This window comes from Astatotilapia calliptera, chromosome 11, assembly GCF_964374335.1.
Source record: "Astatotilapia calliptera chromosome 11, fAstCal68.1, whole genome shotgun sequence".
Classification (NCBI taxonomy): Eukaryota; Metazoa; Chordata; class Actinopteri; order Cichliformes; family Cichlidae; genus Astatotilapia; species Astatotilapia calliptera.
Genome location: NC_137432.1, coordinates 16462601 through 16477204, shown reverse-complemented (window position 1 = coordinate 16477204; position 14604 = coordinate 16462601). Strand labels below are relative to the sequence as shown.

Genomic DNA, 14604 nt, shown 5'->3' with positions numbered 1-14604 from the left:
CCTCGCAACTGCCTTTTTTTCTGTCCTGTTATCCACCTTCTCAATCACTTCACTTGTGGTGTAAGTGTTGAGAGATGTGCACTGTCACTTGGAGACCAAACCCTATTTTTCTCATTATGCTGAGGTAATGCCTTTTATTTGTTGTTTATGCTTTTAATGCCTCATCCAGACACTGACATCATTTCACTTCCCTTCTTTATGTGGTTTTGCCACCATTTGACCAACATTCATGGGTTAGAAAGTGGTAGTCTTTTTTTTAAAGTTTTTAAGCCTTGAGGTAAGACAGACATATCACAAATCCAAAATAAGATTACTTCCCACTAAAAGAATGTCTTAAATAAGCCTCTGAGAGACAGTTGAAATCTGTACTAGTGGTTGAATTTGTTTGCTGAGGCATGGAGTGAAAAGTGGTGTTGTCTGGGCAGATTCTTACTTATATTGAAGGGGTCTCGCGAAATGGGGTTAATTGACCAGGAAGCGATCATTAACAAAGTCAGTTGTTTAATACAGGCCTTTTTAACCTGTGCTATTGCTTTTTTTTGTTTTGTTTTTTTTTGCAGGAATACCGATTTCACGCATTTGTGCCAGCAGGATTTGTGCTTCTCAAGGGAGGGGCTGGTTTCATGGTTTTGAGATGAGAGTTGCTGTAGTCATTCTGAGTAGTGCTCAAAGCGGCCGGGAATATTTATTGGGGCCCTGATATGAAATGTGGTAGGCGTGGAGGGTGGTGAGGGTCAGACAAGAGGAAAGAGGCAGGAAATGTAGGGGGAAGGGGGTATCGAGGGGGTCTAGTTATTTTGAAAGCCACAAGGGAAGCCAGCTGCAATGGGGAAAGCTTTGGATCAAAGAATGCCAGCCACCCTCATAACCCCCTCCTTATACTGTGACACATCTACATCCAGCTCTATCAAAGAGCAGCCCGGTCTCCTACCTGGCTTTTACTTCAGGGGACATTTGCTGTTTGGAGTTGTCTGATGAGCTTTAGCAGCCAGGTGGACAAAGAGTGTTTCCTGGACAAAGAGTGTTTCCTGGACAAAAAAGAGAAAGAGTTAAATAATTACAGAGGTTCACAACATGGGGTAGTACCCATTCTTCAAATTGAGTTGTTCATACAAGTCTGTAAATCAAGCTCCCATTAGCAGGGGACCATTAGAAGTGTTTGGGTGTGTTATATATATTTTTTGCCTGAAGTGCAATGTGTTGGCCATTTATAAACTTTGTCAAATGGAAATAATAACCAGTCATTTGGGACCTAATGTGCAACATCGGTCATAACATAGAGTAGCATTAAATACGATTTACTGGGTGCTAGAACATATTTCATGCATGAATCAGCACACACAGCAGCTACATTTAATTGAAGTCAGGGTTTCCAGAAGCTAAATGTTACCTGAGAATTAACAGTAAAATTCAGTTGGGGTATTTTATTTATTTTATTTGAAAATGGCAGTTTTCAAAAATTAAGTATAGCTCCATGATTTAGTAGATTAGACTCACCACCTAGTGTAAGTAACTTGAAGTAACACTTTTCTGTATGAAATTGTCTGTGTCTCTGGCATAGTAGTCTTGGCCTGCTCTTCTATACAGCGTTGCGTCATTTCATTGAGTTTTGTGGGGAATCATTTATGCACATCTCTCTTAAAGTCCTCTCATTTCAATCAGGTTGAGATCTGGACTTTGACTCGGCGATTGCAGCGCCTTGATTCTTTTCTTTTTCAGCCATTCTGTTGTAGATTTGCTGCAGTGCAGGAAATCGTTCTTTTGCTGCATGGCCCCATACAGACCAAGCTTTAGCTGTTGGACAGATGGCCTCACATTTGACTCTACAATACTTTTGTACTGTTGATGTTCAACTCCATGAGTCCCATGACTCCGAAAATCAGCCCAAATCATCACTGCTCCACAACTGTGCTTGACAGTTGGCATGAGGTCTTGGTGCTGATATGCTGTGTTTGGTTTTTGCTAAAGGTGCCACTGTGCAAGCTGTGTGGACGAACATCTCCACTTTGATCTCGTCTGTCCAAAGCATGTTGTTCCAGAAGTCTCGTGTGTTCTTCTTCTGTTTTTATAGAGGTGCTCACACTTGCTGAATCAAGTGTATTTGATTGGAAGCACCTGGCACCCTCTTAATTCCTATGGAAGCAGTAAATGTGTACTTACTGCTATATAAGTCTGCTTGGAATTCTGTGAAAATGTTCTTTTTCACGTGACTTTATATTAAAATCCCTCTTAAAGTGTGAGATTTTATCAGCTGTTTTTTAGACTTTGCTAGACTGTTGGTGGCTCAGTATAGTGCTTCAAGCTACAACAATTGAGACTCATGCAGAAGTCGTGACAGTTCGATCTACATACATTGGTATTGAACGTGCTATTCCACACACGTACACTAATGTACAAGAACAGCTGATTTTTGCCGATATCCTGTCATTGGCTAAAAGTATTGGTCAAATTAAAATTCTAACTTGATTGCTGACCAAAGACACATCCTCTGGGAACTCTTTAATGTCTCTAGAACATTTAATATCAATGTTACTTTGAATTATTTCAACCGAACCAGGTTAGAGCTCACTGTCTCCTTTTCCTCAACAGCATGCTGGCAGACAAACTGAACATGACTCCCGAGGAAGCCGAGAGATGGATCGTCAACCTCATCCGCAACGCCAGGCTGGATGCCAAGATAGACTCCAAACTGGTGAGACCCTCTGTCTTCTTCCTCAATCAGTCAGCTCTGTGCTTAAGTAATGAATCAAATCCTTTAAAACAAATCTCAGCAAATTGGGGGCTGTTTCAGAACCACTTCTGTGTAACCTCAGGAGGGAAAAGGAGCCCAACGCTATCCTCATTTTTAAAATTTTATTATTTTTTTTAAAATGGAAGGGTAGCTATAAGGACATTGTAACCGCAGTATCTGAGCCTTGTTACATATCCTCTTATGAGGCTCTATGTTGATCCTACATGTTATGGCATACCCATCGCAACAGTTCTCTGTAATCAGTAAATCATAGCTTAGTCTACCAGAATGACATAGAATTATCTAGATGTGCCTACAGTAGAAACGAATAGGACCTATGTGATACTTCTGGTTGGTCATTGTACAATAGCATGCCTGTGAGACTAAAAGTTATTGGCATTATTGTGAGGCTATTATCCATTCTTCTAGGGCCATGTGGTCATGGGGAACAACGCCATATCGCCTTACCAGCAGGTGATTGAGAAGACTAAGAGCCTCTCGTTCCGCAGCCAAATGCTGGCCATGAACATTGAGAAAAAGCAGGCCCAGAGCAGCAGAAACGAGGTGAGTAATGCACAAAGTGTACATTAAAATAAAAATTCACACAAATCTCCACTCCCTGCTCGTCGCTGTAGGGGAAGCAAAACTCACTTAACTGATCAGACTGAAGGTCAGCGTGCACTCAGGGTAGTTCAAAGCACCTCAAATGATCAGCTCAGAAGAACAAGGCTCAAGAATGTTGATGAACAACCGTCAACAAAAGCTCTCTTTACACGGAATAAAGCCAGTAAGAGCAAGTTTAACAGAGCTAATGCTTTCATCCCTCCATTGCTCTTCAAAGGCCTAATGACAAGGTAGATTCCAAACAACCATAAAACGAGGCCCGAGCTCAGTGACTCAGCTCAGCAGCGTAAATAAGGTGGACCCTCACTCTGGCCTTGGTGAACATTAGTCAAAGTCTGGAGTTTTCTGCACTTAGGACCTGTTACAGATGTCTGGCTCGGGGTCCAGTCATCCCCTTTAAGTCTGTTTTTGATGTTGACCTTGCACGTTATGGCGCTATGTAGGCAGTTCAAACATTGCAACTACGCGCAATGCTAAAATGATGCTCCGAACTCCCTGAAAAGTTGACATCTGTCAGAGCGGATTGACGGGCAGCCCGACACGACCGAGACCAGGCAGTTACAGCATTCATGATAACCGTGCGCCTCTTGAGTATCTTTTTGATGTGCTCAATTAGCCTCCTCCCTATTGTTTGAATGTCTGCAGCGGGAGTGCAACCCTAAAGTTATCCTATAAAAAAAGCACCCCCCCCCCCCCCCCCCCCCTCCCAATTAAGGAGTTTTTGTAATTAGACCAAAAAAGAGAGGTTGCAAACAACTCACAGAGCACGATTGCATCCTGCTGTCCTTAAGGCTACAAATTACTTGCATATAGGGAACATTTACAGCCCTACCATGTGGGCCAGCTGTTTAGGGTCCCTGTCAGCTCTCACAGCCACCCAGCACTCACCAACAGAACACACACATTACACACACCCGACAAGGGGAAAACGTCATCATATAACTGCTTGCACATGTATGTTACTTTTTTTACATTTCCCACAGTCAACAAGAAAGATTTGTTTTGATCGCTCACAGTGATGTGCAAATGGTCTAAATGTGATGTTTTCTTCACGCTTCTCTTGCAGACACCGAGCTGGGCAGGTCAGGAAAGCGGATTTTGATGGATCACCCGTGCCCTGTGGTGTTGCATCTTTTTCCCCCCACACTTGTCCCTCAAAGAGCAGATTACTGTTTTGCACTTGGTTCAAGTCATCACCAATTCAATAAAAGTGACCAACAAAACCATTTTCACCCATGATTGTCTTATTTCTGGACATTACATTCTGCACTTGAGGTTTGAGTGGTCAGAACTTTGTTTTTTTTCTCTCTCTCTTTCCTTGTTTTTTTTTTTTTTTTTTTGCTCCGGTAATACTTGATGAAGTTTTAATGTTCGCATTGAGTCACCGAGTGGGACAGTTAAGACTAGTGCGTGTGTAATGATGAATGGCTGTTTAGTCTGTTGGTTTTATGGTGTTTTTAGTGGTTCACTTCACTGTGGCAGGCAGCCTCCCTGAGTGGGATGTCAGCTGAAGGAAAGAGGGGGGGGGCAATGGAGGTGATGTGCAGTTACCAGTGGTCATACTGTGTGCCAGTCATCCTGTCCATCTGAGGACATGAGGGAGCCATAAAGAACCATTAGCCAGACGGACACAATCTTTTTAATGTCCCACCCCACCCCCACTTTTCTCTGCTTTCGACCTTCTCATAACTCAAGTCCTTTGACTCTCCCTAACTCCCTCTTTATTGCTCACAAACAGGGTGTCGATCCTTCATGTGCCTTTAATTTTCTTCCTACATGCAACTGAACTGCTAAACAAGGAATTCTATGTTTAAAAAGAAAAAAAAATACACCTGCACTTTCCAGAAAGTGCAGCGAGTGTTTGATCACCCGTATGTGTGCTTCACCCGTAAACGTGCTCCTTTTGAGTGACACTGTCCTGTCCAAGAAGCAGCAGGACAGACCGATAATAGGCGCTTTCCCTCTTTTTATTTTCTTTCATAATGCGTCACAGACCAGCTCGGTTGACAAACACAAGTGCACTGTGTACATTTAGAGGTGAAATATGAAAACCTGTTTTTTCTTTTTTTGTTCTTTTTTTTTTTTAAGTGGGTTTGTTCAAAGTACACAGCATGTCCCATTTTATTTATTCAGCGTGCTTTGTAAACATAGGTATCGGAGCAGGGTTTCACAATCGGTTCTATTTTTAACTGAGATCCCTTCTGGGCTTTGCTGGAAAAGGTGTGATATCAGAATTTAACTATGATTGAATTGTTTCTTTTGAAATGGTTCTCATCAAGACAAACACAAAAAAAAACTAGCAGAATTTAAAAAATACTTCAAGTTTTAGACACAAACACATCTGCTAAAATGTAGATTTATCTTCTTTGGTTGGAAATGATTATCACAGTTACAAACAGAATAAATGAAAAGGTAAATAAATAAAAAAAAAAGCTGCCTATTAAAGCCACATTTAGATTCACCAACATGTAAAGTGAAGACTACTGAACTATATGTATGTGTGTGTATATATACAGACCCTTTCCAAAAAATTAGAATATCATGGAAAAGTTTATTTCCATAATTCCATTCAAAACGTTAAATTTTCATTGATTATAGATTCACGGCCCACAGCTTAAATGACTTCAAGTACTTAGTTGTTTATCTGTACATAATTTGGGCTTCCAGCTCATAAAACCCACAAAAACCGGAATTCAAAAGATTAGAATACCATGAAGACATTAGCATTTACTTCTCAGTTTTTGCATTTAAAAAAAAAAAAAAAAAAAAAGGATCACATCAAGTCAATTAAAAATGGCGTACTTTCAAAATGATATGTCAATCTTCAATACTTGGTTGGGAATCCCTTTGCCTTAATCACTACCTCGATGCGGCGTGGCATTGCCTGGGAGTCGTGGAAGCCCAGATTTCCTTGATGCTTGCTGTCAGCTCTAAAGGTTTTTGGGTCTGGTGGACTTCATTTTCCTCCTGATAATATCCCATAGATTCTCAATGGGGTTTCGGTCCGGCTGGCCAGTGAAGGACTGTGATGGCATGGCCATCAAACCAGGTTTTGGAGCTTGTGGTTGGTACGGGCAGGGGCCAGGTCCTGCTGGAAGATGAAATCTCCATCTCTGTACAAATCCTCAGCAGAAGGAATTGTGAAGTTTTCTAAAACATCCTGGTAGACTGCTGCAGTGACCTTGGATTTAAAAAAGAGTTTACCAACACCTGCACCGGACTTTGCACCCTAAATCATGACTGACTGTGGATATTTCACACTGGACCTCAAGCAGCTTGGGTTCTGTTCCTCACCCGTCTTCCTCCAAACCCTTGGACCTTGATTCCCAAATGAAAGGCACACTGTACTTTCATCGGAAAAGAGGACCATGGACCACTGGCCAACAGTCCAGTCCTCCTCCTTGGCCCAGTTGAGTCGCTTCCGACGTTGGCTCGGGCTCAGAAGTGGTTTGACCCGAGGAACCCGACAGTTATAGCCCATATCCTGGATGCATCTGAATGTGGTGGATTTTGAAGCTGGATCTCTGCCATATTCTTAAATCTTCTGTTTGATAATCTGCCGAAGGCCACTGTCATCTCTTCTGCTGGTGCATCTTCTGCCACATTTTGCTTTTCCACTAGACTTTCCATTGATATGCTCAGACACAGCACTCTGTGAACAGCCAGCCTCCTTAGCTATGAACTTTTGTAGCTTACCCATCCTATGGAGGGTATCAGTGATGCTCTTCTGGCCAGTTGTCAAGTCTGCAGTCTTCACTATATTGAACCTAACTGAGACAATTGAAATAAACTGAAGCAATTTAATGACACCTGGGAAAACCTGTGCAGGTGCTTTTAGTTTAGTAGATGAGTTTGTGTGTGACACTGTTAAAACATTCATGCCCTGTAAAATTTGCTTCTAATTTTTTGAATTCCTGTTTTTGTGGGTTTTATGAGCTGGAAGCCCAAATTATGTACCAATAAAAAAACTACGTACTTGAAATCATTTAAGTTGTGGGTCATGAATCTATAATCAATGAAAATTTAATGTTTTGAATGGAAGTATGGAAATAAACTTTTCCATGATATTCTAATTTTTTGGAAAGGGTCTGCATGTCTGTATATATAGATAGGTAGGTGTGTGTGTGTGTGTGTGTGTGTATTAATGTATGTGTACGTGCAGACAAACAAAATCTCATGAACCACCTTTAGCAGGAATAACTTGAACTAATTATTTTTGTCTGACTTTATCGCTCTCTCATATCATGGTGGAGGAATTTTGGCCCACTCTTCTTTCCAGTGTTGCTTTAGTTCATTGAGGTCGGTGGGTATTTGTTTATACAGAGCCACAGGCTCACCCCACAGGATTTCGTTGAGGTTGACATCTGGACTTTGACTGGACCATTGCATTGATTTTTTTTTTTTTTTTCCCTCTTGCAGTCGTTCTGTTGTAGATTTTCTCCTGTGCTCGGGATTATTGTCTACTTCACGACACTATTTAGTATCGTTGATTCAATGACTGCAGGCTGTCCAGGTCCTGTGGCTGCAAAACAAGCCCAAATCATCACCCCTCCACCACTGTGCTTGACAGTTGGTATGAGGTATATGTGCTGATATGCTGGAGGGGTTGTTTAGTTTTTTTAGTTTTTTCCAAACACATGCAAATCTGAAAATCTAAGTCATGCTGCCATGTTCTTTTTACAAAGAAGAGGTTTTCCCTGCAACCCTTGCAAACAAGCCATACTTGTTCAGTCTTTTTCCCATTGTAGTGTCATGAATTGTAAGATTTAACATGTTTCTATGAGCACTGCACAGTCTCACCTTTGGGTGACGTTACTGTGAAGATTGTGGCATTGTATTAACACAACAGAATAAACCAGACCGGCAAACTGCCACAACAACGTCTTTTATAACTGATGATCAGTTAATTAGGTGCAGCTGATTAGTTGCACCTGGCTGCTACTAACCCTCACATTTCCTATGGAAACAGTAGGGATGCACTTAATTTTTAACAGGACTGTTGATAATCAACAGCTGATGCCAGGGGGATTTTCAAAAAAGGATTTTTGGTCTGTTTCCATTTTATTAAAGGGAAATGTAATGTCTTCATTGCAGAAAAAACCCCACTTTTGAAGCATTTCAGCCCTTCATTATTGTTTTTGAATGAGCTTGGGTTTATTCATTTAAAAAAAGGAACTGGAATTCGAAACACCACAGAAACGGACACAAAAGATTAATGACAAACCAATCCGTCCCTAGATAAAACACATGCAAAACAAGTCTGATCAGACGTGGGCACATTGTCATACATAGGATCATGTTATTCAACGCAGTCTCCCTTAGAGGTCAGGTTTATCAGCTGTTCCAAAACTTCATCGATCTTCACCAGCAGGTGAACTGTAGTTGTTTAGATTATTTCACGTTTTCAGTTAAATCTAATGGAAGAGCTCCTAAAGTGAACCCTGAGGGGAGACGGTTTTGTTTTCTAGATTTATGGTGATTCTAAAACTGTTTGCACAAGTGGACTGTAATGTTTCAGCTCTGTTTGTGAATGTCATGTTGGATTATTTTGGGATATTGAAGTTTCCCTCTTTCCATTTGGAGCCACAAACATGGAAAGTTGCTAAAAACAGATTGAACTTTCTCAGTTTGCCTCACTCTCATCCTGCCCTGGACATTTTGGATATTCCGATTTGTAGATGACCACTGTGGAGTGGCTTTTTTTTTTTTTTCCTTTTCTAACTAAATAAACTGTGACAAAAAACCCACGATGGAGACCATCTAGCCTGGATCTCTGATTAGCAGAGTGAACAGCAGCTCCCCTCATTGCTGTTATGGCACTGAGGGCTCTAAGCCAGACCATCCAAATGCTGACGTCACCCCCCCTCATCCCCACTTCTGTGCACTGCAAGGAGCGGGAGGGGAGGGATGGAGAGAATAAAGTGATTGGTTTACCGACCCCCTTCTCCATGACACATCATGAAAATAAAAGTGCCGGAGGCCTAAATTATCACATTCACCTTAACCGTGCACTCTTAGATGTTGTTTTAGAGACAAATCCAAACCAGCAGCTCTGCCTGTGGCTAACAGGCCTCCTGACCACAATGTCTGGATAAATAAATAAACAAAGTGAGGACAAAGGTCACCATAAGTTTCAGGATTTATTTTTTAAACATAGGGTTTCCCTCACTCACATTTTTTCGGTTCTAGTGACCAAATCATGCCTTGTACCACCGGGTTTTTGAGTAGTAATGTGTTCCTTTTTTTTTTTTTAAACTACCTGGCTCCTCTGCTGGTTGAAGTGTAAGAAATATATCTGCCCTGTTTTGTTGTTTTTTTCCTTTTTCTTGACCTCCCACTTGTAGGATCACTGACGTGGACAACGGAGCTGCTCTCACATGAAAATAATTTCCTGAAATAAATAAAAGATTAAGTGCCACACCTAGTGGCTGAAGGGGGTAGAGCATTTACAACTTGGATTCCACTGGGTCAGAAAACATCAGGAGAAAATGGTATTCTGCACACGGCCACGTTTATGTGTGTGGCTGTTTTACCTGAAGCCCTCCGTCACCAACTTTAATACGTTCATTGCCCTTTGTAATCACTCATCTGCAGGTCAGCCGGCAGTCTGAATGTCGGGGGAGGGGGGGTAGTGGACGAGCTCCAGCTTTTCCCCACGAGGTGAGACGCTCCTGACTGAAGGAGAAGGCTCACCGACTTGGATATGTCCTTTCTTTGGGGTCACGTGGGTCACCCTGGAAGGCCCGGCATGAGGGGAAAAGCGGAAAAACTCCCAGAAACGATTGAATGATTGATCCAAGTTCCACAATTACAGCCTCTCCGACGATTAGCATTAATTTCAGAGAGGGGGTGGGGGTTGGAGTAAAATAGGCGTGACCGTATGGTTGACTTTACCCATGCTATTACCATAAATTATGCAGATAATTTTTCTTTTTCGTGGGGTGAACCTCTAATTATTAAATAGGGCCATCGTCAGTGGAATAAAGCTCAACCGAGATAGACTGGCTGTGCAACAATTACATCTCCAGTTGAGAGGAGTCAAAAACTTTGATTTGAAACTTCTGCCGAAGGGCAAAGGGGCGTGTTTGGATGATGATTTGGGTCCTAAATAATCTTGTCGTTTGGCAGAAAAAAAGTCCATTGTATACGGACTGCAATCCCATTATCCAGAAACGAATACATCAACTTTTTTCTTTTCTTCTTGAATGACGATCCAGCTTTTTTCTTAATGCTCACTAGGACCCAGAGGCAGCCTCGGATCGGCCAGTGTGGCCGAGTTTGCGCTAGGGGGCTAGGGGAAGGAGGGGAGAGGAGGGAGGGTGGGGGGAATACAAGAAATGTCATCTCGAACATCTGAAATAAGGAGCAACACACAACGCGAAGAGTCTCCACACGTGACAGCGACACGGCGCTTATATCTGGCAAAAGGCAGCAGCGAGCATCAGGACCGATCGGGAGTTCCAAGTCACCGCTCAGTCTGAGCAGCGCGCAAAACGCAGACTCACTTCACCGGCTCTCGTTTTACGCTCTCAAACAAGCAACACATGTGTTTCTGCTGGAAGCCAAGTGGACGAGCCTGAGAGAGGAAACGCAGGTAAACGGAATCTAAGCACCCCAATTTTTCCCCTTTCTTTACAGAGAGGAGGAAAGGACCCCCTCCTCCTCTTTCTCCTCCACCACCTCCCCTTCTTTACCGCTACCACCTTTTTCCTCCTCCTCGGACCTCTGTTCTCTTCTGGAGACACAAGTTTCTCTCTCTCACTCACACACACACACACACACACACACAGAGAGGGATGCTGCACGTTCCCCATTCGCACTTGCACTCAGAGGTGGGAAGCTGAAAGTGGAACCGGAGCGGAATTGCACTTAATCTTGTGAAAGGTACACAACATCACGTTACTCACGGAGCGTTATTATTATTTATTATTATTATTTTTATTTTTTTGGCGACCACTACGCACAGTTGCCTTTATTTTTATTTTTATTTTTATTTTTAGAGAGGGGTGCCCTTTGAGCTTTACATTTGCGATTGTTCCGACACATTAACACACAGAAGCTTCTCTGCTTTTTTGTTTTTTTTGGGGGGGCTTCAGTGCACTCCTCTATCATCCCCACGCATCAGTGTTTAGGGAAGGTGTTGATTTCGTTACACTGTTATCACAGTAACCTCCTTTGTCATTCTCCCCCTCAGCGCACGGACACTTTTACTCAGTGAGGATCAGCGCGCTCCATAAAATGATCCCAGTCGGCGACTTGATACGATGTCACATCTCGTCTTATGTTTGACACATCCGATGACCAGCTAAAGAAACGTGGAGGAGGACGTTTCACAGATTTCGAGATTTTAACTGGAGTCCGAGCTACACACCGCCGTCCAGATGCAGTTTCGACTCTTCTCATTTGCCCTGATCATATTGAACTGTATGGAGTACAGCAACTGTCAGGCGCCGTCGCACCGCTGGAGGAGAAACAAAAGAGGTAACTAGAAGGTTAAAACCTTCCAGTATTACAGGAGCATCACTTTTAAGGGTTCGCAAAGAGTTTGTGTGTGTCCGGGGAGGTAACTAGCCTAAACAAGGTTGTTCACACACTCTGTAAAAAGTCCTCTTCGCTCCTACTTGTAGCCCCTGTTTTGTGCGCACTAAACGCGGGCGGAAAGTTGTTGGGTTTTGTTGTTGTTGTTTTTCTTTTAGAAAATGAAATTAAATCTGAATTTTGTTTTCAACGCACGTAACTTAGTGCCGTCGATCCAAACCAGAACATTCCAGAAATCCATGCAAAAAGGAGAAAAAATGAATAGTTGTTTGAGCTACAGCTCATTCTTACAGCATCTCATGTAACCTACTGACCTCTCTAAAATAAGATTTTCCACATTGTTTAATGATTTCAGAGCCGGTAACTGGTGCGTAAAATGTGCGCAAAATGGGCCACGCGCATCCAAAATGACAAAGAGCGAACTGGATTAGCGTTAATTCAGGCTATCTGTGGATGTTCTGGTACCAGAAAAGGTGCAGTGTGTTGGAGGCACGTAAAGCGCTACATAAATCGTAAAGCGCTACATAAATAAATAGCGCTTTGGGTCTGTAGCGAGCAGGAGGTGACTTATTCAGTGGACAGATACGGAATCCCCGTCCTCACACTTATGGATGCCACATCTCAACTCCACCCTCCCTCCCACCTACCACCTCTTAAGCTGGTTTTAATTGATCTCATAACCACTTTAAACAGTTGGTAGGAAAAGCGCATAACAATCACCCTGCAGAGGCGCAGGAGCTGTGAGGAGGGGTCGGGGACAGGAGGGGGGGAGCAGCACCTTCGTAAATACCACTCTCTACTCTGTATGAATGAGGAGCCAGCCGGATTAGGAAAGTGGCCCCTGCGGAGCCCTCCTCAGACCTGTGACATAACACATTGCCGAGATCCTTTTTAGGGTGACCGTGAGAGGAAATGTGGTCCAGTTTGCGCATGGCGCTAACAACCCACGTCTAAAGGTAGGACACTTGAAAAACTCATTTAAAGTCAAAGGGGGGTGGTGGTGGTGGGGGGGTGGGTTCATGTAAATTGTAAGGCAATCACATATTTAATCATATGCGCTGCGTGCCAGGGGGAACCTCCACACTCTGCAAGCCCTCCACTGCCCATCTGCAAATAATCAGGCAATCACTGCGGGGTACTGGCACACACACGTTTTTCAGCCCCTCTCTTTCTCTCTGCATCTCTCTCTCTCATTGCACCGTGCAACTTTTAGATAGCACACAAGATATGGAGTGCCATTTATGTGGTAAGAGCAGTGTTTCGCCCTTAAGAGCGCCTGTAATCTGCAGGGTTGGATGGTCAAGCAGCAAATCCAGCGGTGCACATTTGTCTTTAGGTGCCTCTTTATCTGTGCTGCTGTCTGTTTGTGTGTGAGGGAGAGTTCGGAGAGAGAAAGAAGGAAGAGAGCTGGGGGGTGGCCTAACCAGCGGGGACGAGATCAAAAGGTTAACTTACACATTTGACCTCAAGAACAGCTTCAGGCTGAGGACGATAAGCTACACACTGTTACCGCTCACTCTCAGAGCGGATGTTACACTTGTCATGCTAACCCCGTGCAAATATGCACAGGTTTGGCCTTTATTGTAATGTTTAAAGTATACGTGTGTGTTTGTGTGTGCGTCTGTATTGAGGGGGGTGGATATACAGCACTTTGGGCCAAAACTGCCATCCTAGCAAGCAGTGGGCAGTCAGCCAAGTCTTCAGTATTTGTTTCCTTCCTTTATTTATCACGGTTATATTGAAAGAAGCATGTGTAAGAGATCATTGTCCAATAGGCCTAGAAATGCTTGAATATTTTTCTAGCCCTCAAGGTTCCTGTGACAGTTTTATATACAGCCTGTCTGGCATGCACAGGGAAGCTATCCAAAGCTTTCAGGAGTGTTGAGACCCAGGCACGTTTAAAACTCAGTTTGGCCGTGCTCGGCTCCCCCAGGCGAAACTGCTGTAACGAGGAATGAAAGACATCCTGCTTAATTTACCAAACACTGATGAGTATAAACAAAAGAAAAGAGAGTTTTTTTGCCACTGATATGCTATGGCACACGTAGCCGCATAACTGAGCGAGGTGTAAGGAATGGAGATGCCATCATAATGAGGGGAATGGGGGCGGGCGGGTTTGTCAAGGAGTAACGCTGCCGTTGCATGTGACCCCCGGCGCGCGGTCAAGATTGGGATCTTTGTGTGGTTTTCTGGGCTGGTCTGGTGTTGCTCACACACTGCATGGCATGAACCAGCCTCTTGTTTTGACTGTGGCAATTGTGCATATACACTTAAAAAAAAAAAAAAAAGAAGTAAAACAGATGACAGAATATATTAAATTTACACCTCCTTACCCCCTATCGTGCCCACTAGAAATAGGAAAATGATGCCAATGAGCCCTGCTATGATATCATAGCTAGACACAAGGGTATTACTTTTCATTTTTATTCTCTGGCTAATGATGCCACCTGCTGACTCCATAAAATCAGGCTCGAGTAGGAGCGCTGCCTGAAGGAACAGGGATACACAGTGGGGCCCTAAGCCGTTTTAACTGGTAATGAATAGGTAATGGCAGTCGAGAGTGGTGAAAAGTTGCCATGTGATACTGTTAACCCTTTGTGCATCAAGCCAGAAATCCCAAATTTGAATTCCCTGCAGGTCATAGCATGGTTCAGATCAGATTCAGCTGTGGAATCTGTTACTCAACTGTGTTAACTGGGTTCCCAGATGCT

General features: G+C 43.2%; 2 protein-coding genes across 5 annotated transcripts in view; both read left to right on the top strand.

Annotated features, from left to right (window-relative positions):
• Positions 1-4581, top strand: part of eif3ea (eukaryotic translation initiation factor 3, subunit E, a) — a 28671-nt gene extending 24090 nt beyond the window's left edge. The window contains exons 11-13 of the mRNA XM_026184134.2: positions 2590-2692; positions 3161-3295; positions 4422-4581. Coding sequence (XP_026039919.1) covers positions 2590-2692; positions 3161-3295; positions 4422-4457 — 274 coding nt within the window. The 3' untranslated portion in view covers positions 4458-4581. The remainder of the gene's footprint in view (positions 1-2589; positions 2693-3160; positions 3296-4421) is intronic.
• A 6142-nt stretch (positions 4582-10723) lies between these two features.
• rspo2 (R-spondin 2) overlaps positions 10724-14604 on the top strand; it is a 59336-nt gene continuing 55455 nt past the window's right edge. The window contains exons 1-2 of one of the 4 annotated variants that reach the window (XM_026185332.2): positions 10724-10949; positions 11550-11836. In XM_026185332.2, coding sequence (XP_026041117.1) covers positions 11737-11836 — 100 coding nt within the window. In that variant the 5' untranslated portion in view covers positions 10724-10949; positions 11550-11736. Of the gene's footprint in view, positions 10950-11099; positions 11240-11549; positions 11837-14604 lie in introns of those variants that run through there. The other 3 variants (XM_026185330.2, XM_026185331.2, XM_080307850.1) reach the window with 3 other exon arrangements.